General features: G+C 36.9%; 1 protein-coding gene across 2 annotated transcripts in view; it reads right to left on the reverse strand.

Annotated features, from left to right (window-relative positions):
- Nucleotides 1-385: 385 nt before the first annotated feature.
- The window catches only part of ATP2B4 (ATPase plasma membrane Ca2+ transporting 4), a 168,448-nt gene continuing 141,582 nt past the window's right edge, over nt 386-27,251 (reverse strand). Inside the window, exons 18-23 of one of the 2 annotated variants that reach the window (XM_083360407.1) lie at nt 24,206-24,417; nt 22,094-22,201; nt 21,057-21,239; nt 18,354-18,443; nt 1,440-9,225; nt 386-1,340 (exon numbers count right to left, since the gene is read on the reverse strand). In XM_083360407.1, the coding sequence (XP_083216533.1) occupies nt 8,920-9,225; nt 18,354-18,443; nt 21,057-21,239; nt 22,094-22,201; nt 24,206-24,417 (899 nt within the window). In that variant the 3' untranslated portion in view covers nt 386-1,340; nt 1,440-8,919. The remainder of the gene's footprint in view (nt 1,341-1,439; nt 9,226-18,353; nt 18,444-21,056; nt 21,240-22,093; nt 22,202-24,205; nt 24,418-27,251) is intronic. The other variant, XM_083360406.1, reaches the window with a different exon arrangement.

Here is a 27,251-nt window from a genome sequence, read left to right on the forward strand (position 1 = left end):
AGTCTAATACATCTAAAGAAAACTAGGTTAAGGAGAAAAAAATGTGAAAGGACACACTAGATACATACAGCACTATCCTGTAATTTTGAATGAGATTCCTCACATCCTAAATTGTGAATTACAGATATGCACATTTTTGGAACAAGAGATTAAGAAGAATCAGCCATCAGAGCAGAGGTTGGATACATCCAGAAACCAGGAACATACCAGGAAGTGAAAAAGAAATGGGCTTCATTTTTTGTATCTTTTTATTTACAATATTAAAAAAATGCTTGCCCATAAATGGATGGCCTCACAAGTTCAGTCTGGATTTGTCAGTGTTACACTATGCAGGACCAAATGACAATGACAGACATCAAGGACAAAGGCAGCAAATACTTGGCACTGATATCTATTGAGGCTTTGCTCAATTTCACCTTTATTCATAATTATTATTCATGTCACAAATTGAGGCAGTCCAATGATCCACTTGGTCCAATTTTTGTTTAAAAGAAGGCAAATTAATGGGCTGAACAAGGCATTACAATACCATTTTGTAAAAATTTACACCAGCCAATCAATGAAACAGGTTGGGAAGCTGAGTTTAGCTAATGGCAAGGCCCAAAAGCAGCTAACAAATTAGCCAAAAAAATAAGAAATGATTTTGTTTTCTCAAAGGACAAAAAATGATTCTGCAACAATGAAGATCAAGAGAAGCACTAAGGTCAATGCAAGATATTGCAGTTTTATTTAATTGGATCTAGTTTTAGTTTTGTCTGATGAAATCAATTAACTCAAAAAACATACATTGATATCTAATATAATTTGGATATTTTCTTACTATCTCCTCAGATCTCTTCTTTTCACAAAGAATTATTTAAAAAAAACATAACCCCCTCTGCATTAATACTAGAGTTTATTTAACCGATTCAAAGGCATGTCTTTTGATGGACACTAATTAAGGAGTGAACCAACTTAGAAATAACAAATTTCCTGATAGAACAATTAACCAATGGAATGGCTTGCCTTCAGAAGTTGTGAATGCTCCATCACTGGAAGTTTTTAAGAAGAGATTAGACAATTCATTTGTCTGAAAGGATATAAGTTCTCTTATTTGAACAGGGGTTGGACTAGAAGACCTCTAAGGTCCCTTCCAACTCTGTTGTTCTGTTATTCTTTTAAAATGGATGTCTATTAGTGAACTGTCTGCATATACTTTATTTTTCAATGGCCCTTTTCAGGCATTTGGGAATACATGGCATCTACCCAGGACAGGATGGGAAGAAGAACAGTAGCTCTGTTCCTTCCAATCATCAGCCTTCATGTATTTGACAGAAATTGCTTGTGCAACCTCTTGGAGGCTCTTTTAATTTTTGTACTGTTATTTATTTATATATGCCCTGTTAACCGCCCTGAGTCCCTTGGGAGAAGGGCGGTATAGAAATTGAATAAACCTAAACCTCTTCTTATAATTTAGAAATCTGCTTTTTTCAGAACAGTAATTCAGAGTGCCTCTGCTGATATAGAAGCCTCTGGTAAGGCAGGAAACCTCCATATTTGTAGTTCAAAATAGAATGGTACAGAGGCAAAATTGTATCTGTAATGCTACCAAATGTGTAAAATTTAAGAGGGCAATTAGTATACATCCACTTATCCATACAGAGATATTCAAGATATACATCTATTTCTCTCTCTCTCTCTCTCTCTCAGAAATCTGAGTCCAAATACAGTATATTACTAGGATTGGCTAGGACCTTAATATCTTGATACATTTTTTAAACCATGCAATTCAAGGAACAGTAATTGCTAATAGCTAGTGTTACCAAATCTGCAGAAGACAGATCAGCATACCTAGGCAATGGTGGGCTGGTTGGAAGGCACAAAAATGGCAGCTTTCACATCTGACAAAACTATGCCATGTAAAGGAGCACCAATGGTACAGAAACAAATAACCACAGAACACGTTCACTACAGATAACAGATGACTGACATGTGAATTTTAATTTGGTTTTGTGTGGTAGCATAGAAAAGACACCTAGGAATGCATAGGAATGCATCCAGTTTGAATAATCGTATCGTGTTTAAATTTATACTTGATGTTTTTGGAAGCAAAGATAACTTTGGTGACATTTATATGCCATGCTGTATTTTAAAGTAAAGGCGTTTCCTTCAGAGTTTATCAGAAATGGATATCTTGTAGAAGAAACTTATGGTTCTCTGGACATCTCTAGAAAGTTTTGCAATTTCTACAAATACTTTGCCCTATTTAGACTGCTTTGCTGGTTTTAAAGAGAGCAGATTTCTGTATTATGCTATCCAATTCATTTGACTGGTTATCTTTTTTAATCATGCTGTTTTGGCTTAAGGAGCAGCCTAGACGTCTCAAACCAGCCAAACTGCACAAGATTCTGCTGAAAACAGCATATTTAAGCACATACACCTAAGTGTGTGGTCTCAGGAAGCAAATGGTATGCTACATTATTTACCCCAATTTTACTTTCCAAATGTACAGTGTGTTTGGAGAAAACTTTTCCTTAAGAAAAGAACCTGATAAATCTACCTAGGCAGATTTTTTCCCCACACATTTTCCAGCAAAGAAACTTGAGAGTAACCACAGACAAGAACCACTAAAGTCTCAGAAAGATTATGGTTTCCCATATTCAGTTCAAAAGCAGTAACTGTTGTTCAACTTTTAAAGGGTTCCCTTGCTAGGTGGTTGTTATGACTATTTGTACTGTTTTTGTCTGTTTTTTAAAAATCATAACCTGCCCTTCATTTGAATGAAAGTTGCCAATTTTAACAATAAAAGACGTTTCTAATGCACAATCAATGTGGATAAAATGACTCATGGGGATGGGTTAGCTTACTTGCAGCAAGCTCACTGAATCTTAACTTTCTCATTTATGCTGCTCCTCCAAGTAGAATTTCCCTCTTCTTACATACACTGGATTCTGCCTTTACTCTTTATTTTTTTTTAAATTCCATTTATATCCCGCCCTTCTCCAAAGACTCAGGGCGGCTTACAAGCTTAGCAGTAGCCTTCATTCTATGTATATGCCTGCTTGCTAGGGCTTTCACACACACACCCCCAAGCGGCATTATTACAAAGTCAGCTTAATTGCCCCCAACAATCTGGGTCCTCATTTTACCTACCTCGGAAGGATGGAAGGCTGAGTCAACCTTGAGCCTGGTGGGATGCGAACCTGCACTAATTGCAGGCAGCTGGTGTTACTTAAGGAGGCTTATGTCCTTTCTAATTATCTTTAACATTTTAATTACTTAAATTATTCTTTAAAGCATGGCCTTATATTTAGCTGCTTCTCCTGTAGAACTACACTACTGAGCCAGGGTGAATTCCTAATTAAACCTTTTCTCCAGTTTTCCTATAACACAGCTTCAAGTCCTTCTCATTAAGGATGCTTGATCAAGGGTTTTTTTCCCACTGAATGAGGGCTTTTTCTAAAGACCTTTCTGTCCAAAATATGAAGGTCTCACATAAACATTATACTTTTAGAAAATATCACATTGAAGCTTTTTTTCAGTATAACCATATTGTGCAACAGGACAATAAAAGCCGTGGCAATGTTCACCAAGTATTCTCTTTTAATAACCTATACGCACTCTGGATATGATGTTATATATTCATGTAATATATTGCCAGATACAAAAACAAGTTCAGCCATTGAAAAAGTTCGTGCCAAAAGTATAACATATGAACTGGCAATAGTCTAAATTTAAATTTGCAAAACATTCTGCCTTTTCCACCTTTAAAATATTCATTTGAAATTTTGCATGTGTTGTTGGCATGGATCTTTAGCCTGGGCTAGAATTTGGTAGCTTTTTCTGGACCTTACTCAGAGATGGGAAAACTGACACAGAATGTTTTGTGCAATTACCTATGTGAGATATTTTTTTTTAAAAAAAATCATGTCAGCTTTTAAAAAGTGTATAATTTTCACACTACAAATTTGATCCAAGCTAATATTTTATAATAATTCATACTATTGCAGCTTCGGTAGATGATCAGTTTATAAACTAATGGGACACATATTGAAGACATCACAATTACATGTGGGCACAGTTTATTCTCTCCATGCACTTGTGCATTGATTCTGCTTAACAGCAAAACAAGCTTTATTAATTCGAAACCCTTTCCCTTTCTTAGCTTAATTTCCTTGCAATGTTTCCAATCAGAGCATTATCTATATTTAAAGTTTCAAATGTACAGAAAAAACTTTTGTCAATCATGCCAACCCCATCCCTCTCTTTATTCTTTACCAAACAACTAAAAAGAAAAAAAATCCCAAGAACCATATAAATACATGCAAAACATTGTACATAGAGATTAAATAATATAAAAATGCTATTACAGATCAGGTGCACTTTAAGCTGGACTCTAGAATATGGCAAACACACCAGGGTACATATTGCTTTGAAACCACACTTTTTAAAAACCATTTTGTCATGCATACCATATAATATTCAGTCTTTTGTTTTGTCTTTTTCTTTTTTAATACAAAAATACCATTGCTTATTATACTAGTTATTGAAAAAGGGGAAACTTAAAATTCTTATATGCATGCTTTTGAAGAGATTTAAATAAATATATATGCAGTATTTATGTTAATACTGTATATGTATGTATTTGTGGGCAGGAAAAAAAAACCTGAACAAGTAGTCTTAGCCATGGGTTTAAAGGGCACATGAATCTGTAGACTGGACTCGTTTTATTTTTGGTTAACAGGAACATTGCCAGCTACGAAGCACAACAAAAAGTAGAATAGAGTATTAGTGTGCAGCTATATTGATTGTAATATTGAAGCAATTCTAAAAGCATCATGGACTTAAGTGAGAGTTCTATTTATTTCCTCTCTTTAGTAGTAGAGCTAAATGTCCAAGAATCCTCCATCAAGAAGACCCTCATAAAGAGTTATAGTCTGGTGAAGCTTATTCATAGAAGACCTCTATGACACATCTAGAAGCTGTAATTGCCTTCCTGTACTTTTTAAAGCTGTGCCTGTTCTTAGGGCTATAACCATCCCAACAATTGCTATAATCTCATCAAGAGCTCTGGTGGGTCAGAAAAAAAAGGTGAATTAGGAGTGCTCAGCAAATACTGATCTATTAAAAAATACTTCTTTAAAAATGTGGTCATTGAATTGGAATTATTGGAGATCTTTAGTGGACTTGCTTCCTGTTATATTGGGTGTTCGTGTTGGTCCTTAGTTGAAAAGCTTAATGAACACTCAGTTTTATACTTCTGTTCAAATATTACCAAAACATATTGGTATGGTATAAATCTTCATTTAGATTGCCCATGGCTAAAATTACAATTAGATTTCTTTTCCTCTTAGAAATGCCTTTTAAAATAATATTTTCCTAAAACTTATTGCACAAAGCTTTAAAAAAAATAAACTAGATCTCTGTGCAATGGAATAAAAAGAACCAATTGCACAATTTTAGCTCCTGAAAATGGATATTTTTCACTGCACGTAGCAAATAATGTAATGTCTTTGGTACCAATGTGCCAATTTGTTTAACAAAAACACTATGTTCCTATTATTAAGTAACAAATGAAAAACTGTTCTAGGGTCCATTTCATTTTTTAATAAATCATCCCAAGCATAACAATATGCACAAGAGGATACTACCTCATCTTCCATCTGGCATGGCACAATCTTGAATTATTTCTCCCTCCCATTATCATTTGCTTCCTGCAAAGGTTTTCTTTCTAACGGCATACTTACTGTTGTAAGAAATTATCATCTAACACCACTCCAATCCAGCAAGGATAGATTACACTTATAAGTGGAGTTGTGTGCAGGAACCACTTTATTTGGATGCTAGCTACATCCAGAAGAATGCTGCATAGGGTAAAAATAAAATGCATAAAATAAAATAAAGTGTGCACTTTGTACAGAAGAGCTGATCTTTGCTGAACTGGGTTTACTTGCCTTTTCTCAGATGGCTGATGCAGTCAACTTTGGACAGAACTATTTTGACATAAGGAAGGATTTAATTGAAAAGAAATCCCTCTTTTTCCCTAGGAAGAGGATCAAAAGTCTTAACGGAACCAGCAAGGTGGCCAATGGGCGAGTGTGCGCATCCATAAATCTGTAAATAGACTCCTTGCTTTCATCTTAAGTCCTCTCTCTTGGCGGCATATACTACAGGTCTTTAATAACTTCAGCCAATTTTATAACCAAAACTAAATTGGAAAAAACTCAACTATTTTACATTTAAAAATGTATGCACGGTCATAACACTTATACTTTAAGCCATGTTGCCATATCAACATAATTTATATAAAAAACAGTTTTGTATAACACAACTGACTTTATTACAAAGAGGGCTGTTCAGAGAAAGGAAGCTGACAAGAGTCTGACCAAACATTCATTTTCCACTGCCAGCCATGTGACTACATTCCACTGCAGTTACGTAACTCACAGCTTTGTTTCTTTTAAACAAAATACATATGGCTGACTTTAAAATATACGTTTCTGATCTAAAGAAAACTATATATTTTTTGCATAATATTTATATAATTATCCCGTCCCCTGAGGAAACTAGACAGAAAAAAGGAAAAAAATGGATAAAAACGTAGGCCAGATACCTCACTGCAATCTGTCAATTACAGATAGTTGGAGTGAGTTTCTTCTTTTTCCAAAAACTTTTGAATTAAAAAAACCACCCAAACATAAAAATAAGATCAGTATACCCTCCCCCAAACAAATCACAAATATTCACGCAGGTGCCTAACACCCCCCCTTTTGTTTTTGCAAGTATTTAAAATAGAAAAATGACCTCAAAGCATTGCAATGTTTTGGAACAGAATGAAATGAAATGAAAAGAGGGGAGCCCTTCCCCCTTATCTGATAGTTTGCACAACAAGAAACGGAGCTCTCCTCCCTAAGTCTTCCCAATCTATATAGTTCAGATTAAAGGAATGAAGTGATCTATCTGAAAGGAAGGAGAATGAGAATGCCTCAGGGCCTTATTTGCAACTCAGAGGGTGGAACATGGGCAGGCATTTTTTTTCAGATAATGGCAGTTTGCTGAGCCCAGCATACAAGCCCTCTTTGTAGCAACCCTGGAAAAGAACAGCTATGGAAAAGGAATCTTCATCAGTCTATCTTGAATCCAGGATGAAATTCAATGACCAATTAATCAGGTAGAAGGTTTTGGGCTTAAAGGGTCGAATCAAGAGACAATTTACTTTCCTTCTGCGTTCGTTTTGTCTTTGCTTAAGGAACACTTATCTCTTGGCAAAGTACTGGACTAAAATATGACAGGCAGTGCTTTGGGCAGTGCTTAGACAAGGCACAGGAGTTTCTGCTGTGCGTTCTTCCAAAGGAAAGGGAAAAGATATTTAAAAAAACCCAATTTCCAGCAAAAATAGGCATACATTTGAATGCTAGGAAGATGGCCAGACAATACAACTTCTAAAAGAAGTAGGAAAAGTTAGATTCTCTTTGTTTCCAGGTAGTCTTTTCCAAGAAAAGCATTGTCAACTGACATAAGGGTCCAGATTAGTGCATGTTTGGTTAGATGCCCCACTATTCTTGCAGAAATTCTATACAAGCAATTTCAGCAGGACATCCTATTTGCTCCCCATATGGCTATGGTCCGTAAGGGTGAAACAGTGACTCCCACTAGAACAGCATCTCAATATTGCAATTGAATCAAGATGAGACCAGCAAGTATCCTTTCCGTACAAGATGCAAAAAAGGGAAAGCCTATAACAAGAATCAGGGAGAATCTTATTCTTATCAACTGAGGAAAGTGCTTTATGCCACAATGCTACACAATTTAACCCAAATATATACAGAACTGATTCATTTAGATTTTCCATACACACGAAAACAATTTGTGTATATATTTGTGGCCAAGACATTTTCCTGTTACTTTTTCATTCTTCAGCATTCAAAATGCAGTAAAAACTGTAAGAATTATCAGATTCTTATTAGAGCTGGCCTTTATACTTTCACTCTCCAAAGAACTGGCTCCTTCTAATTGTCCAAATAAAAATTGGGCAGAAGTAATAAGCTCATACTTGTTCCATCTTATTTGGAATCAGAGGATTGAGATGTTCACCTTACTGATGACATATTCACCTAATATTCAGGACGATGAAATTCCAATTAAACAAATAATATGTAATACATAAACATCTTACACATCTCAGGTAATATATAATTCCAAAATATTTCAATCTAAAATCATAAAAAGTATTTTTTCATTAAAAAACAAATCCCTTAACATTTAATTCTCTCAGGATATATGGCACTGTTGTATCTCCTTATGATTAGCTTTATTCCTCTTTAAAATATGTATTTTAAGACTGTCAATATTCCTCCTTATCTTTTGTGACTGACACTATCCTGGAAACAAAGAGATAATAGAAACAAAATAGTAAAAGGATGGATACTAGTTCTTCCCCAGCTTGCTCTGTGGAAGACTGGGTTCACATCTAACTCCTTACTCAGATCACCCCCTCCCCTTTAAAAACATTCCCATGACACTCATTGTCATCTTCCCAAGAACATTTAAAAGCATCTAGGATTCTGATTCCATAAACAAAATTAAGGAAATATCTTGCAACTGTGCCATAGATGCTATACATCAAACTTTTAAAGGGAATCTAGAGCATTTCTATTTAAGCATATAACTTGAGCAAGGAGAAAAATTACTACTACAGACATGTGGTACCCAACTTGAGAAGATGATGATCACACTGGTAATTTCTTTCATGAGGGAGGCACCTTTGCCAAACAATTTGTTGAAAATACAACTCTACCCAGGTGATACCAGGGTTTCTGCAGCCAAGAAATCATAGAGAGGATGGAGAGGAAATTGGCCAAAGTAGCTGCAGTGTATGGTCAGATATTGGTGCCTATGTTGCCTAGAGAAAGGGGAAGCAGGAAGGTCAAAGTTCAGAGATCAAACTGATGTTTCGAAGCTGTGTAAAGGGCTTTCTGGCTCTGGCATGGTGTCCTCAGCTATATTGCTGTCCGTTGCATTGTTATTTGTGTTGAGGGGTGAGGACTCCCCTGGGCTCTCTTCACTTTGCTTTTTAAGTTCTTCAGCTTCCAAGTCTTCATCAGTGCCATCGAGGAATGGGGTCTCAGGCTCGTCTTCCTCGAGGATGAACTCTGGATGAGTCATGAAGTTATGAATGGAGCTTCTGGATCCGGGTTTCTCGAGGCCTTCATACAGGGAGCTACGGAACGCATTCACCACCTTGATCTATGCCACAGGAAGATGAGGGATGAAAATAAAAACAAGCAGATACAAAAGTGAGTGATAGCAAGAGGCAGTCTTTAAGGATTTCAGGGGGAGGAAGAATGCAATAAATATAACAAAAACAACAAAACTATAATAGTTTTGAACAATATATATATCAATATGAAAGCGTATATATGGAGAACTAGGATGACCACAATGGTCAAAAGTCAGGCACCGTACATGTGATTGGGCAACCAACTACCAGGAGGCTTCAGGAGCTGCAAGAAAAGACACGTCACATTTCCAGCAGTAATTTTGAAATGCATGGACATTCAAAGCACAGTTGTTCTTCAACAAAACTATCCAAATGGAGCAGCTCAAAAGCAATTAAAACAATATACATTCTCAAAGTGCAGATTTGCTTCAAGGCAAAATTGGGGTGGAAAAAGATGGTGCTGTTTTTCAATTCCCAAACCTATAAAGATTTAATTGGCTGAAATGTGTTGCACACAAAAATGGTCAAGACTGTGTACTGTAGCAAATCCAAGCAGAATGATAAGCATATCAGTGAGCATGCAGTAGTAAGGAGGCTATTAAACTGGAGTCCAGGTTAGGAGCTCTTGAGGTTGGAAACTGGCCACTCATTTCCAAGAGCAGTTAATAGACCGCTTGTTCAACGGGATGTCCAGCACTCACTGCTGCTCTGGGAAAGAGCCCATCGTTTCTCTGAGCTTGTGACACTAATGTTTAAAGGTAAGAGTAAGGCAACAAATGCCCATAGGCTACAAGTTACCCTGCAGAGTTTCCAACAGCTGAAATTTAGGGAAGATGGAAATGAATGAGGTCACAAAATCCCATGCTCTTAATAATTCTTTGGTTATTTTGATAGTGTCTGACTCAGACTTAAGACATTTCTGTCCTTCCATTCATTCTTCTGATCACAGTTTCTTCGGTCACAGAAATAATATAAATCATATATGCATACCAAAAAAGCATTACTGATATTGGGATTCAGACATCTTCCCTCTGTGTGATGAATCATGTTGCTGCGAAAATCATGCTCCCTCAAATCAACATATCAAACATGATGATCAAAGCTTGCTATTGTTCATATTAACCATACATACATTAAATATAGGCAATATTATCAGCATTCCACCAAGACTTGGATGCAAAACATATCCCCAAAGCAAATTAAAATGGTGCCTCTTAATGCAATCCACATTTTATGCACTGATGAGCTAAAACAAACCAAAATGGTGTAATGAATCTCAAATAACTGTTCAGGCATATTTATAGGGGAAAAATTATATCCAATTAATCATAATGACAAATACAGTGGCAGCAACACTTAAAAGCCTTCTCCAAACCCTTCTTCAGTTCTCAGAAGTAGGTAGGTAGGTGGCAACAAATTTGCACAACATTTTCAATCTCTTATGGCAATCCAGCAGTATAACATACATAATTATATTAATTTATTTAAAAGACTCCACAGTATTTTGAAAATGACATTTTAAAGGAACACAATGGGATTGTCTTCTCTTGCTACATTTACATTTTACTTGGATATCTTATGTATCCATATATTAGTTGTTAATGCTTCTCTGAAAAACAGTACTGGAAAGCAACTTCCAGTAACACAAGATGGGGTAATGCTGCTGGTCATAGGACAATGCTTAATGCCTTTTCTATCCACTGCTTTCTTTCTGCAGCTCTCTTGCCTACCAGCCAGAGTTAAAGCACTGTGATTATGACAAAAATATTGGAGGCAATGTGATTGTAGTGCAGAAAGAAAATAAAAGGGGGGGGGGGAAGAATTCCTCCAGCAGGGTGCTTCTCTGGTATTTATTTCTTCATTCTTCAGCTTCCTACTGCATTTGAAACAACTACTAATAAAATGCAAATTAAAATAAGTTTAAAAAGAGTGGATAAAATAGGCATTTTGAATACTCTTCTAAAGAAAGAGAACAAACACAACTTCCAAGAACGCCTTGTACTGTCTGAGAGTATGCCAGATGAATAGACCTCTGCCAGCAGAGGCATATTTAGAAGGAACCTCCCTGGACATCTTTATGATAGATTTGTACTGAAACAGACAGTCTTTCAAATAGGGCTATAAGGATTATATTTTGCAAAGAAGCCAGAAATAGGGTTTCGGTATCCAAAGTGGCAAAGTCTGATTTAAACTACCTGAAAATATTAAGAAGTTTCCAACATATTTAATATTAATGGTATAAAGACATCTCCAAATCTGATATCATTTCAGCTGATTGAATTAAACCATGAATCTAATTAATTAAACACTTTCAGGGCCAAAAATACTTAATGCCCAACATGCAAATCCAACCCTTATGTTAGTTTCATAACATGAAATTTTCTCTCAGTTTTGCTCATATTGATACAATGTGCTAAGATATATTTGATTCTATTTTACTCTCTATGTCTTAGTGTGTTGCATGAAACCACCTGTGATTGTATTCTTTAATAAACCTGGTTAAGCAAAGTATAATATATGAATCTATTATGTTCGTGAAACCAACTCTGATGCCAAACTAGAAAGCAGAAGACCATGAAACAGAAGCCACCTGGATTACTTTCCCAGTCATGTCTCAACCCAGCCCAGTTCACATGGATGTTGTGGGTAAAATAGGAGATGAAAGCATTAAGTATGTATGCTGCCTTAAACTGACATAAAATAAAGCCAGGTTACATCAATCAATCCAAAAAATGTTTTATAACTCAATTGTCTTACTATGTCTTCCTCCTCTGATTCTTTCTATGCTAAGTGATGATTAACAATAATCAAATGTTTAGGCATACCTAGGCAGATTGTATAGTTCAATGATTTTTTTTTAAAAAAAACACTTCAAATTTTGTTCCAACAAACATTGTTCCAAAATGTTTCAGGCATATCAAGGATTTCTTTGCATACTTTGAACCATCTTCAGAAAAAGTTCCTGCTGACAATTCTCTCTTATAGATAATTCTAACATAAGCAATCATGTACCGTGGATAAAAAAAAATAGTCCTATTCATGCCAAAATTTACAGCAGGTTTTTGCATTGATCTGTAGGTTCTGTTTTGCAGATCTGACCAAACTGGAGGCATTTCTAGCAGAGAATTTTCTGTCTTTCAGTCTTGCTGAAAGTAATTCAGCAGTCCATGCAACTTCCATATTTTAACATGCTTCTGACCTTGGCAACTGAGCATGTGTGCATTTAGAGATTTTTAAAAAATAGTCTTTGTGATAGTGAATTAGCTTCATATTCCAATCTCAGGTAGCTCTTAGAGGAGCCCATGGTTGTTGAACGTAGAAAGAACAACTATTACAATTTCAGAGATTATAAAAGACAGTATTTGTTCAGTAACTTTTCTTCCACCTAACTAGAGATGTAATGTCAACCATATTTGGGGACTTATTAACAACTTCACAATAAAATAAAACAAAGATTGGATCAACTGAAATACTATTCAAATTTGTGAAAGAATGTAATGTTTACTTTGTATCATGTACAGCTTGTGTCAGCTTCTGTTAGGGATTCATTGAAATATACAATTGGACTAGGGATGCCTAAAGCTTTGTATGCAACTTCTGATAATAATAATTTCCTTTCTTCTGCACTCAGGATCCTAAAACTAAAAATGCAGCTTACTTTAAATATAGAAGATCCATTCAGCGATCATGGCCAAAACCTACTGAAATATTTATCCTGAAATGTTTATCCTGAAATTGTTATTTCTTGTAACAATTAATCACAATTCATCCATTTGACTGATCTGTTTATGTCAAATTTGGAAACTGTAATATTACAAAGAGGGACGTGGTGGCTCAGTGGGTTAGGACACTGAGCTTATCGATCAGAAGGTCGGCAGTTTGGCGGGTCGAATCCCGAGTGCCGCGTAGCAGAGTGAGCGCCTGTTACTCGTCCCAGCTTCTGCCAACCTAGCAGTTTGAAAGCACGTAAAAATGCAAGTAGAAAAATAGGGACCACTACGGTGGGAAGGTAACAGCATTCCATGTGCCTTTGGCGTCTAGTCATGCCGGCCACATGACCACGGAGACGTCCTCGGACAAGCGCTGGCTCTTCGGCTTTGAAACGGAGATGAGCACCGGCCCCTAGAGTCGGAAACGACTAGCACTTATGTGCGGGGAACCTTTACCTTTACCTTAATATTACAAATGACTGAGAAAGTATATTCATATTCAGAATAAGTATATAAATTCTCAATTGCCTTGATGTCTATTACTTGCTTATCCTCTAGTTTCTCCTAATGATCTCTTGCTAACCTTTTAAATTTACTGTCAAGTTTTACTTAGCATGTTGTGCTTTCCTGAAATTTCTAACTTGCTTTCATTTTAATGAAATAACAAACTAGGGTTTCTCATGGATCAGATTTCAAAATGGGTTCCCATTTCTGTCCTATAATGTGGAACTCAAAATCATATAATTTTAAACATGAAATGGGTACCTTGTTTTGTTCTTTTTTCCTACTTAAAAGTAAATGAGGGGTCCTGATTTAGATTGCCATCCAAGTATGGAAAATTCAGGAGCTTCCACCATTTAGCCTTATTATGATCCTGATCCATATGGTAATTTCTCCATTTGCAATTTGCATTGGGAGAAACAAATTCATTGATTCATCTTCAGTGGGTTTTTTTTAACGTAATTTGAAAATTCAGCTCTCTGTAATCTGAATTGGAATTATAGGAGGTGGGGAAAAATCATGTAAGCATTTTTCTCCCCATATATTTATTTATTTATTTAATTTGTATACCGCCCTTCTCCCGAAGGACTCAGGGTGGTGAACACGGCAATACATATTAAAAAACAAGATACAAAAATTAAAAACGATTAAACAAAATGCCCATGAATAAGTTAGAACACATTAAAAAGGTTAAAACAAATTTATAAAACCCAACCCCATCCCATCAGGCCAGGCCAGCTTGTTCAAAAAGGTAGGTTTTGAGATCGCGCCGGAAGGAGCGGAGGTCAGGCGCCATCTGGAGCTCGACCGGAAGATGGTTCCATAAATCCTGCGCGCCCACATAGAACGCCCTCCCCCTGGGGGCTACCAGTCGACATTCTTTGACCGGTGGCACCCTGAGGAGGCCCTCTCTGTGGAAGCGTACTGGGCGGAGGGGAGTTGACACAAGAGTCTTGAAAGCCAACAAGGTAGGGTAGTTAAAGTATTGAATCTGAACTTGAGCACCATTGGGTGACTTGGGGAACAATCTCTCTGCCCAACCTATCTCATGGGATTGTTTCCAGTGAATAATTATTGGGAAATGTCAGATTTATACTGATGCCCATGAAAACATTGCTTTGATTAAATATCTCTGGAGAAGGCCCAGCATTGCCTCCTTGGTGTATTTTTCTGACCTTATCTAAATACTGAAAGAGACTAGAAAAAAGCATGGCTCTTTTAGGAAGAGGTCAACAAATACGAGATTACTGTACCTGATTTGAATCTGAACATATTGCCTGCTACCATAAGTCTACAATAACTTAAACTGAGATCAGGATCCATAGTCATCTATAATAGGTTTCTTCCCCCCTCCTTTCCCCCCTCCCTTGGGCATGCTTTCTTTATCTTGATTCCAAACTAGTGAATGGATCAACAGAAAAGCTAAGTGGCTTATAGGTGTTAATTCATATAAGAGTTTTGCTTTTAGGCAACACTTTTTATTCTTAATGAGTCAATTCAATTGCCAATAGAAAGGTTGGTTTTGTTTTGTTTTAATTAGGAGAAACCTCTACAAACAGAAAAGAGAGGGCAGCAGTTGCAGTAATTCCCCTACTCTTGAATCTCTTCTCAATCCTTCCCAAAATTTATCGCAAAGAGTTGGAAGATCGTTTTGAAAAGCCTGAGAAGTTACAAAAAGAACAAAAGGAATGATGATGAAAGCTCCTATGAAACTCACCACTTTCAGCAAAATTTAAACCTTCTGAAATACTAAAGAAACTTCCCTAAATGGCAACATATTGTAAGCTGCCCAGAGTTATTGACTGAGATAGGCGACTTTAGAAATTGACTGAATTTATTTTATTTTTTATTTTTATTTTAATTCCATTTATATCCCGCCCTTCTCCGAAGACTCAGGGCGGCTTACAAGCTTAGCAGTAGCCTTCATTCTATGTATATGCCTGCTTATTAGGGCTTTCACACACACCGCAAGCGGCATTATTACAAAGTCAGCTTAATTGCCCCCAACAATCGGGGTCCTCATTTTACCTACCTGGGAAGGATGGAAGGCTGAGTCAACCTTGAGCCTGGTGGGATGCGAACCTGCACTAATTGCAGGCAGCTGGTGTTACTTAAGGAGGCATTAGCCCACTGCTCCACCAAGGCTCTATTAATTAATTAATTAATATATACTTAAACCACTTCTGGGATTCCATGGCAAGTGCAATGGTTACTGTTTATTTGGGGGCAGACTATATGAAAAGGGTCCTATGAAGATAAAGAATATGAAAAATACTATTCAAGGGCATCAGTAGAGATTTTCTGGTGTCAGTGGAATCTACCCAGAAAGTGCCACTTAGTTATGAGAGAATTCAGGCCCTGAGACTTCCCCACCTGAGGTAACTGATGACAGGAGGAAAGGGTCATACAACCTCTGTTTTTCTACTGCAGCACTACACCTGGCTCCTACAAAGATCTCCCCTTACATCACTCATGAAAAGTATCTTTTCTCTCTTCTTCTGCCTATGGCACGGGTGTCAAACCTGCGATGTCACGTGACATGTCACGATGTATCGCAATCTTTTTCCCATTGCCAGCAATGGGGTGGGCATGGTTTTGGTGTGACACATCTGGCCTACAGGCTGGCAGTTTGACACTCCTGCCTTATGGGATGAAATATGAAAGAGTGGGGTATGAATAGGCTACCTACTCTGCTTCAGGTCATAAATGCTATTTAGGGATACTGAATTAGTACACAGTTTCTAGAAATCTACATCATTTGCATCAAGACCAAACATACTACAAGTAAAGAAGAAATATAAGATGTCTTCAATTATTCATATCCTCAAAAGAGTCTTCCAAATAATAAAGTTTCTGGAAAAGAGACTTGTACTTCTCAACGTGTCTGATCCCTCATCAAAAGGGGGAAAAAAGTATACATTAGTTCCATCGCTATCTGCTCATGTCTGTTTCATTAGTAGACAGAAAATGAAAACAGATGCATTTTCCATTTTCTTTTGAGTGGAATAGGCCACAGGCTATTTAGTTCTCCTCTGAAAATCTAAGGACATTAGTTCCTTCAGAATCTTATCAGAAAACAATCCTTAATTATAAACTGCCATGAGCAAGACATACTCCCGATTGCAATTTACTGTTTTTCTAAATCACCTTAAAAGCACACTGCAATTGTTTGAAGGACTGTAGAACTTTCCAAGAGGTGGTGGGAGAGAGAGAAGGAAGGAAGGAAGGAAGGGCAGACAGATGAAGGAGAGACATGGACATGTAGCTTTGTAAGGGTAGCAAAAAAGATCAAGACAGCTGCATAGACAGTGCATAAAGAGAAAAGCATAGTATTTTGTATAATTATTATATGGTGGGGAATTATATTCCCATTTAAATAAGATTTCTTCTTCATACACAAATTAATGCTTTTATGAGCCATGAAAAATATGTGCAGTTCCTTAAATGTGGTGCACAAAATTTAAAAAAAGAATATATATTTTTTAATAAATTACTTCTTTCTTTGGAGGCACAATCAGTGAAACAAATGTCAGGGGTGTGCTCCTCCAGAAATGATATTTATATATAAATGAAAAATAGCAATATTAGTTAATGCATGATATAACTAATTTTCATTTTTTTTCCTGAATTCTGAAGAAAGATGAGGTAAACAAATGAACGCATGTTGCATAAAAACACATACTGGGAAAGATTTTTTTTTAAAAAAAAACAAAAGTGGAAAAATGTATGACCATAGATGCAAAACTTGTTTTTAAGCCAACTTTTCTGGAGAAAAGTTTGTTGAAAAGTTTGTTGCCAGTTCCATGAAGATGTACAAAGCAGCACTTAATTAAAATGGGAAAAATCAGTAAGTTTCTTTTGAAAGTATTATTTTGCAGCACATGCTGTAGGCCTCCCATCTCTTCACGGAGTAATAATTACTGCTTCAATACACACAATACACAACAGAGAACTTAAAACTAGAAACCAAATGTAAAATTGTGATCTTGACATTGGTACACAGAAAGCTTTATAAATAATCAATACACTCCAACTAGAAAGCTGAAAAGATTTTAAATGGCATTTCATAATTCAGTGTTTTAGCTAAATCAATTTGTTTAAAAAAAAATCTAAGGAAAAAGGATAGCTAGGTTTATCTGCTTTGTGGCATATACTTTTTCCCCCCTCTACCTAGTTATGGTTGGGATGCTTGCCTGGGAGTTTAAGGTGCAAGGAGTGTCCAATGACTTTTAAGGGTCCAGGATAAAGCTTTCAGAAAATGTTATGTTGCAAGTTTATTCAGAAAAAAATTCCACAAAGTTCAGAAAGGGTAAATGTTAATTAAGTTAGTAAAACATACAGAAGATTGCTTGTTCAGGTCAAACTTACTTCCCATTAAGGAATAATATGAAAACAAAAAAGCTAGTCCTGCTATTGTACACCTTTATTTTCATATCTTCAAATTTATGGTGGTTATTCCCTTTATCGTATGTCCCATCCTTTCCTCTAAGACAGACATCAGACTTTTAAAAATTCCTACAGGGAATATGGGAATTCTAATTCAGTCCTGCAGGAAGGAAAAGAGTTGCAATAGGGAAGAACAAAAGGCAGAGAAAGAACCAGAAAGAATTTTAAAACAACGTTAAGGATGCAAGATTTTTTCCCCAAAAATGTTATACACAGAGAAATAGAAAATTGTTGTGTTTTTTCCCCCCCTTATTTCCTCCCAATTCTCAAGACAAGAAACCATGAATCCAATTATAGGTTAAAAGAAAAGGGAAAAAGAACAGGTTTGGTTAGCTTTGTGCGAGTGCCTTTGGTGGTTATTAGGAAGTCATGCATTGAATAGACTATCACTCACTGCCCGCAGGAGGAGATGCAGCAGCAGCAGCAGCAGCAGAAGTGGTGGGAGTGGAATTGACGGAGGAAAGAGCTACATGGGTTGGGCTAGAAACATTTTTTACATCGTGGTGTTGGCTCACGATGGAAGGCTGTCTCCTGAGGGCTCCCTGTAAAGAGGAGGCTCCGGTCTGGAATGTGTAAACTACGTCCATCTGCAAAGAATCAGAGAGTGAGATAGCTTTGTCCCACAATCAAAAGAGGAAAAGGAACTAGGACAGTGGAAGGGGAAGCTGACAGACAAAGGATACACATACATACCATAAGGAACAAAAGTGGAAGGGGAAAATGGAGAAACCCAGTACACACCTCCCCCCCCCCAGTTTCAGCAGTTAATCCAAAGGGAAAGCTGTTAAGCAAAGAGATTCCAGCCTTTTTTCCTTCAGTTCCCCAATTCAACCTGCCATCTACTAAGAGTTTTTAGCTGTCTGCATATGTGAATATGAACTTTTTTTTTGGGGGGGGGGGGAGAAAACATTTCTGCTGTCGCTCAGCTGATTTCTGTAAGAAACCCTAGGAATATATTTAGACTTTTTGGAGAATGTAACTGCATACGTGTGCCTAGACATTATTACGCAGAGTGAAGCAGCAGGGCAAAAGAATTTGAAACAATGGTACTCTGCAAGTGGGATGTGGAGAAAATGTGCCTGTAAGCAAAATGCTAGATGGTGCAAAAGTGCAGCATGCACATCTGGAAACATCAGTGGGATAACACATTTCCAAATGTTTCTTTCTAATACAAATGTTCTTAAAAGATACCAACATCAGCCCAAAACACGCAATATAAAAGTGATGTGTGCTAAGTTTATCTCTAAGGGACAAACTCTGGGATCATAGTGGGACATTTCTTTTTAGCCAGTGTTAGGAAACGAGTAACATAGTAACCAAGCAGAATTAATCGCAGCTGACCAAGTCATCCCAAAGCAGTAAAGACATATTAGCATGCAGGGGTTTCATAGTAGAAGATTTTTTTTCCACCTTATTATTCCAGATTTTGAAAATGCAGGCATAGAAATGCTGCTGTCTTGATACAACCCCCGGTGTTCTAGGTTACTAGCAAACAGTTTTGTCTCGATTGAAAAGTAAGAAGGGAAAACATGGTGCATTCTGTAGTTCAATCATGAAAGGAGTAAAAAAGAATCCCAGCTACATTTCTTGGGGAGGATGAGAGAGAGAGAGAGAAATAAATAAATATACCGTAAGCTGTTTTGGGAAAACTGCAATTCTATAAGCCTTGTTTTTCAGATTCAAGGCTGGCTTGCATGCCATATTATTAATAACAGTCACCACAACCACCCCTCTAAGATGTGAAACTTTTAAGTGTTTGCCATAGCTGGCAGTGTTTTTGTCAGTGGGCATGGAAAGCCCCATCAACGGACTTCTTGTTTCACAAAGTGGACATGGTCACCCCTTCTTCCTCCTTATTAGCTTGATAGGGTTTTTTCCTATATTTTAATACCACCATCATAAGAAATTAACTCAGTTTTACAAACTCCAATTTATATCTATTTGTACCTACCATCCACAGGTGAGTCTGGATTAGAAAGAGGAGGGTATATACTTCTGCATGGTTCTCCTTCCAAAGATTTTGAGCAAATCGGCTTAAAGTACTAAACCAAGCTATGTGTTCAAGCATTCTGTAGTTCTGATCTTGAAAGCATTTTGTGTACTTCGGGTCTCACAATTACCTCTGTGGGATATCTCAGGCAGAGTGTGACATGCAAATGTGACTTTGCCTTGCTAATAAAAGACAGTACCAGAGTTCAGTGAACACATGCACCCTAGGATATTTTCAGTGGATTCATTGCCTTCATCTTCATCTTCTGCTTTTAATTTGTACCCATAATCATACATTTCATTTTAATCATTTATTATACAAAGACCCATTTTCAAGCTGGCATACATTAAAATTCCCAGGCATAAGTACATTCAAAACAATGTTCCTTCTTTTAGGACCTAGTTTTCTACTTTGGAGACAAACTCCTACAGCAGTGTTTCTCAACTGTGGCAACTTTAAGATGCATGGACTTCAACTCCCTGGAGAATTCTGGGAGTTGAAGTCCACGCATCTTAAAGTTGCCACGGTTGAGAAACAGTCTGCTATAGTAATGAATGGCAGATTCTTTTCAGAATCCTTTGGAGTGGGGCAGCTTTAACAAATCCTAATAATAATAATAATGACAAACTATAATATTTATCAAGGAGAAGAGAATGCTAACATTAATTTAGCTTTTGGGATTTCGCTGAAAAAACTCCGTGCTTCTCAATCCTCAAACTGCCCTCTTTCCCCTGCTTCTTACTGTTCTTTATACCAGTAATCTCTTCTAGGTAGCGGAACATCCTTTGGCAGGGAGAAAAGGGAACAAAACCTTCCTTTCTAAAATTTGAGGGCTGGATAATGGCTGAGCAAAAAAAATCTAAGTGGCATATTGCCTTCTCAGCCTTGCATTAGCATCTCATTAAAAACTAGCATGACTGCATACCCTTCTCCTTATATTTACTTATCTCTTAGAACAGATCTGTTGTGAGGCAAGTTTAGGGAGAACTTTCCCCAATGCAAGGATAGAAGTACTCCTCAGCTGAATGCATCCAGTGAGCTCCAGCTGCACAACTGCGAGTTTAAACATATGGCTAATTGATTTCAATAGCTTCAGCAACAGGGATGTCATATTCTTCCAATGTGTGTCCTTAGACAGGTCTTGCTTAAGAGAAGCAATAGCACTACTACAAGCTGCACTGCACAAGGGAGAAAAAAAGTGGTGCCATACCTGAGTCTGTATTCTGTTCAGACCACGGAACCACAGGATCTGTCCACGTCGAAGCTCCATTTCAGCATGGTCAATTTCATCTAGGCCTTCACGCAACTCTTCTTCTGCAATATCTTCTTTGGTAACTCCATGACCAGCTTCTTTCAGGAACTTCAGTTGACTTGTTGGAACAGTGCTGATCAACTATAGAAATGGAATGCTCAGAATTAATTCTTCTGAATTATTCTGTGGCTAGTTTGATTTATTGCTCAGTAAAGCTGAATATCTAGTCAGGTGATTATTCCCAACAGTTCTGTGCACTTGCAACATGCCATCCTCAGTTTGATTAGCATCATTACATTTTTATTTATTTTCTAAATCATTTCTACTCTGCCTTTTGGACTGATTCAGGTTCTCCCATGAAATAGTAAACTGGCTAAAAGGCTGTTCCATGAGTATTTGTTTCTGTAAAGGATTTTAGCTTCAAAAGAAAGACAAATGTAAAGGCTTAGAAGAAAAATAAACATTTTTCTCAAGAGAAATGAAGGAAGTATTCGGGTGATAAATAAAAGCAAACTATGTTTTCATATTGAGAATCTAATAGTATATGATTTTCCAGAATTACTGGTGAATTTATTCTCAGTTCAAAAACTCCTCATAGTGTCTCAATTGGAATATTTGAGGATATGAATCATTTCACATATTTATACAAAATAACTCCAATTTTATCTTGTAAGTAACAGATAGCTTGGAACAGCTATGCTTCAATTTTTATACATCTTCTAATTCTGTGATACACTTCTCAACTTTAAAAATAGGCCACAAAGCATTAAAAATTGTACTTTAACATAAAAAATGGTACTCTGTTATAATCTCACATTGAATTTAGTTATGTTGGCAACTTAATTGATAACACTGTTACTTAAGCAGTTAAAGGAGCAAACAGAAACATAAAAATCCTTTGGGGATTTTTGCAGAGAAATGAGATTGGCACCAACTGAACAATATGCGGGAACAAAACTAGTTGTTATATAAATGTGGAATATTCACTTTCTTACCTGTCCCCAAAGCAACTCTCCTACACCAATGAAAATACACCAAAACCACTGACTCAAGGTAAGTCCAGAGCAACTAAATGGTTTACCACCAAACTCCACAATAATAATCTGAAATATTGGGAGAAAAAGAGAACAATGGGGAAAATATCAGTAAAGAGGAATCGGACCAATCAGTTATATTCTGGTACAGTGTATTCTCTACGCCAGACATGTCAAACACAAGGCCTGAGGGCCGGATGCGGCCCGCGAAGTGGTTTCATGCGGCCCGTGAAGCCATCCTGGAAACAGTGAGGGAACGGCCCCCACTGCCTTGGCCCTGGCCCAGAGACCCTCCTCCTTCCAGAGACCCTCAGATCTGTCCCACTCCTGCCCAGGCCCCCATAGGCACCCTTGATGCCAATGATGTAGAGCTGGCCATGCCCACCCAGTAGGCCATACGCACTCTAGCCACGCCCACCCAGTAGGCCACACCCACCCAGCCCCCTGAGGGCAACCGCAATGCTGATGCGGCCCTCAATGAAATTGAGTTTGACACCCCTGCTCTACGCAATTTAAAACAGTACTAGCCTAATCTTTCACAATCCGTTGTCCTTCAGATCTGTTGGGACTGTAAACTCCCTATATTCCCAGCCAGTTAACTTTAGAAATGGAATATTGCAGTATATCCAGCAAAACCAGGCTGGCTATAAGACTTGTGTAGGCAAAACACAATCCAAAGCAGTAAGCTGAAATGCATATAATGAAATCGAGCCTGACAATTCTAGTGGGTGAATGGTAGAACCTATTTATAGAAAAGAATTTAAATGAAAGAAAACATCTGCATAAGCCTGCCTGCTGACTCTAAAAATTGCAAGCCTTCAGTCAATATTGTTAACTGAAACATTTGAAAACATGGCTACAATCCAGAACTTCAGATGAAGTTATAAGAGGAAAGGGAACATAAATTTACATTCATAGGGATGAGATAATTTTTTGGACTCTATTTGTTGACAGACAGACTCTTTTAATAAATACTACTACCAAGTGGGATGGAGGTTTTCTTAACTGAGTGAGCTCAGAAATAAAATCCTTTTCATGTAAGAAAAAAATGCAATATACCTAATAGATTAAGTAATAACAAATACATAAAGAAGCAAAAACTGTTAGAAAATTCAGACATACCAAAGTTATAAATTGGAAGTTCATCTTATAGGAATATTTGCTAGAAATAACATTTAGCTCTTAGGCTGCATCCTAAGAAGCAAAGTTATTAACACTATAACTAATCAATGTGTGGTCAACAGGATGTCCTTCACATCCAGACTAAACCATGAAAAGTGGAAGCAGCTGATCTACTCAGGGAATTTATTGTAATGACTTTCAGTAGAGAATGAATTAGCCCAGGTCTGATGAACCAAATAAATTCTATTTCTGATCCAAAGCTACTGTGATTATCTCTTACCATAGTCATGAACAAAAAAACCCAACAACATTGGGTTCCAGATAAGAACAAATTTTCCCATTCTCCTGAATTTAAGATTTTTTTTAAAAAAAGTTTTCCTTTTCTGCTTTAAATCGTTTTTCCCCCCTCACACCAGCCCACTACTTTGATCCAGCATTTCAAGAGGAAACTTTCAAACACAATCAAGACAGTTGCATATTTTCCTTACACTTAAATGGAGTACCATACAGTTTTGGTCCATCCAGTAAGATGTAGAGGAGAAGGTTATTTTCATGAAGAATTAGCCTTTCTTATACACCCAGAGAGGTGGATCTTCTCAGTCCTGCTGTCACTTGTTCGGAACATGTTAAACATCCTGTTTATTTTTCAGAAAGCCACCAAAATGTGGCTTTTCCTAAGACCATGCACTGTAAGTCAGTGTTTCTCAACTGTGGCAACTTCAAAATGTGCAGACTTCAACTCCCAGAATCCCCCAACCAGCCTTGCTTAAAGTTGCCAAGGTTAAAAATGCACTACTCTAAGTGCTACAATTATATTATTCACCTTGCAAAGGGCCATGATATTCAATAAACATTACAATTTGGAGTATGTTTGGTCGGAGAATGACAGACAAATTTTCCATTTCACAATCTCTACTTTCCTGCAATCCCACCCAAGCCCATTTCATTTACCTGAGCAACAAAGGTTCCTAGCACCACTGTACAGAAGATTGGATTCCTGAAGATGGCCTCAAATACATTCCTTTCCCCATGAATTTTGCGAGCATTGATTTCATTGAACAGTTGCATCATGACGAAGGTGTTGAAGACAATTGTGTAATGCTCAGTGGGTGGGGAGTGGAGGGGGGCATTCCGGCCACTGTCAATATCAAAAAAAATTTCACCTGTAGAAAGAGAGTTTGAACAGTACATGAACATATTGTTTCCATCTACAGATATCCTTTATAATGCCATTACACATTAAAATATGGCACATATACACACTGGAACAGAAGTCACAGCAAATGTCTTGCACTCCAGGAACCTTAAAGGTATAATTTACATCATCAAACAATTTTTAAAAATATTTTTAAATTAAAGCTTAAAATTACAAAGATTAAAAAACTGATTTTCAAACCTTTTTGCATGGTTGTTAAGCGAATTACCATGGTGATTAAGTGAATCAGCCAGTTGTTAAATGAATCTAGCTTCCCCCATGGGCTTTGCTTGTTGGAAACCAGCTTGGAAAGTCATAAATGGTGATGATGTGACCACAGGATGTTGCAACTATCATAAATACATCTTGGTTGTCAAGCGCCTGAATTTTTATCATTTGACTGCAAGGATGCTGCAATAGTCACGTGAGGACTAGTAATTTTTTCAAGTGCCATCATAACTTCAAACGATTATTAAGCAATCATAAGTTAAGAACTACATGTACTACTCCTTCATTAGTATAGCACACCTCTTTTGTAAGACCAAGGCAAGGTGTCCAAAATCACTCTTCTAATGTATTATTGGTGTATCCCTTTTAATTACTAAGAAATCAGCCAGTTTCATTTGTAGGTCTTGTGTAATACCTTTTTCCATATCATTCTTGTATTTGTCATTTTTAAATCTGTATCCAAAGCAGCCTGGTTCAAAGTTGTTAGTTGTCTCCTAACTCCTCTTTTAAACTCATTGAGAGTAGATAATTTTTAGATAATTTTTTTGAGTGCATTGGTGCCAAATATTCTTGAATTCTCCCAAAGTCAAAATACTTTCTTCCATTCTTTACTAATGTGCCTCTTCTCCTTTAATTATAATCTTTACCAGCTTCTGATTGCCTCTAATTTCCAGACTTCAAAGTCTCCTCCTATCATGTTTTTCTCTAATCCACAATATTTGCCCACAGGATTATTGCTTACACTTAGGTTTAAAATCTTCATATATTTTTAATAGGATTTTAAACAACCCACAGGAAGGATTGTTATAATTAGTTTCTAAATCTTATTTCCAATCCATCTGGCCCCTTTGTTCATTTAAAGGTTTTCAAAATTATTTTACTCATCATTTTGCTTTTTATTTCAGAGTGAAAAAAATGTTTTAAAGTTCTTAAATTTATATAAATCTTCTTTTTACCCAATGTGATGAAATCTGTCTGTTCTAAAGATTTTTAATTTTCAAAAAGCAGTTAACAAGCAGTTTCCTGAAGTGATTAAGAGAGGAAGTGGCCAAATTCAGTGTTTGCTTGAAGGCTCCAAACTGCATCTTGAACAAAACTGACTTTCCCTCAGCTTCTAGAGCACTTAACCATTGAAAGCTGCAGTCTTAAGTAAATGGAATGTGTATTTTGAATATTAGATTTGGGAGGAATGGTGATAGATGAATTGGGAGTATACTAAAAATCTTGGGAATGATAAATAAATCTAAATGTTAGTGGAAACTAAAATTGCAAAATCTATTAGGTCATTAATTGTCTAAAAGATTGAATGTTAAAACAATTAGAATATGTGCAAACTTCTCCCAGAAGAACGAAGCTGAAGCCACCAGCCTGAGGATGACGGATGAGATTTCGTCGAAACGTTGCTCTTATACCTTCAATTCTACGTGGGGAAAAAACCCGAATGACCAAAGATCTACAAACTAAAAACTATGTATATATGTAAGAAAGTTATTTTCTATGTGATTGATAGGATAAAACTTGTCTTTAAATCTACAAATAGACAGCATATATGAAGGGAAAAAGAGAGGAAATGTTTATGGTAGCACTTTGAGATCTGTACTAATGATATCTGTATGTAATTGAATTACTACTACCCAGCCACCATGTTTCTTTTCAAATATGTGAATGTAATATTAGAAAATCAATAAAATTTGTTAAAAAAAAAAGAAAGCTGCAGTCTTAGTCTCCTCATGGGGGGAGCATCTTTGTGAAGCACTTATGAGTGATTCCAGGTTTTCCTCTTTAACTGAGATGCCAATCTGTTTGCTGGCTCATTGTTCTGTCATGGTTGTCAGTGCTGCAAAAAGTGAAGCCATCTTAAGGATGCCACAGCTTCTCCCGAAGTCCTTTCATCAAGCACCGTTATTAATTTAGTTACTTTTATATTCCATCTTTTTCACTAGGAGCTTGCAGCATCTTCCTCTATTTTTCATCCTGTATCACCCTCTATTTTTATTCCCACAACAGCAGCCACATTTGGTAGAGGTGTGGGGGAGAGACAGACAGGCAGAGAGAGAGAGAGAGAGAGAGAAAGACAGACAGAGACAGCACTCCATGGCTGCAAATTGACTTGACCCTGGATCTCCCTAGCCATCAACAGAGAGGCGTATAGGACCAACTGGACCTTTCTGTTTTGGAGGGGAGGATGCTAGCAATCATGAAGAAGTCATGAGACCTTCCTTTTAAAGATGCCCTCCTTGGATCCAGCAATGTGTGGTGAATTTAAAAAAAATAAAGATTTTAAATTTATTATATTGTCATTTTGCAATTTTGGACAATCCAGATTCGTTTTGCAGTAACCTAAAGACATGTTAACCATTAGATGATCCAAAGAATACTCCTTCTTCACCCTGACTTTCAACCCTCCACACCGAAAAAAAGGGGGATTGGGAAGAGTGTTTGAGAAAAAAACTATCAGCAGTTTTCAAACTGGAATTGCTTATTATGTTCTATGTAAGTTTATTAGGCGAGTGAGGGATTAAATTATGCTTGTGTATAATTTCTGAATATGTCTTCAAGAAATATATTAAAAAA

The sequence above is a fragment of the Vipera ursinii genome (assembly GCF_947247035.1).
Source record: "Vipera ursinii genome assembly, chromosome: 3".
NCBI classification, from domain to species: Eukaryota; Metazoa; Chordata; class Lepidosauria; order Squamata; family Viperidae; genus Vipera; species Vipera ursinii.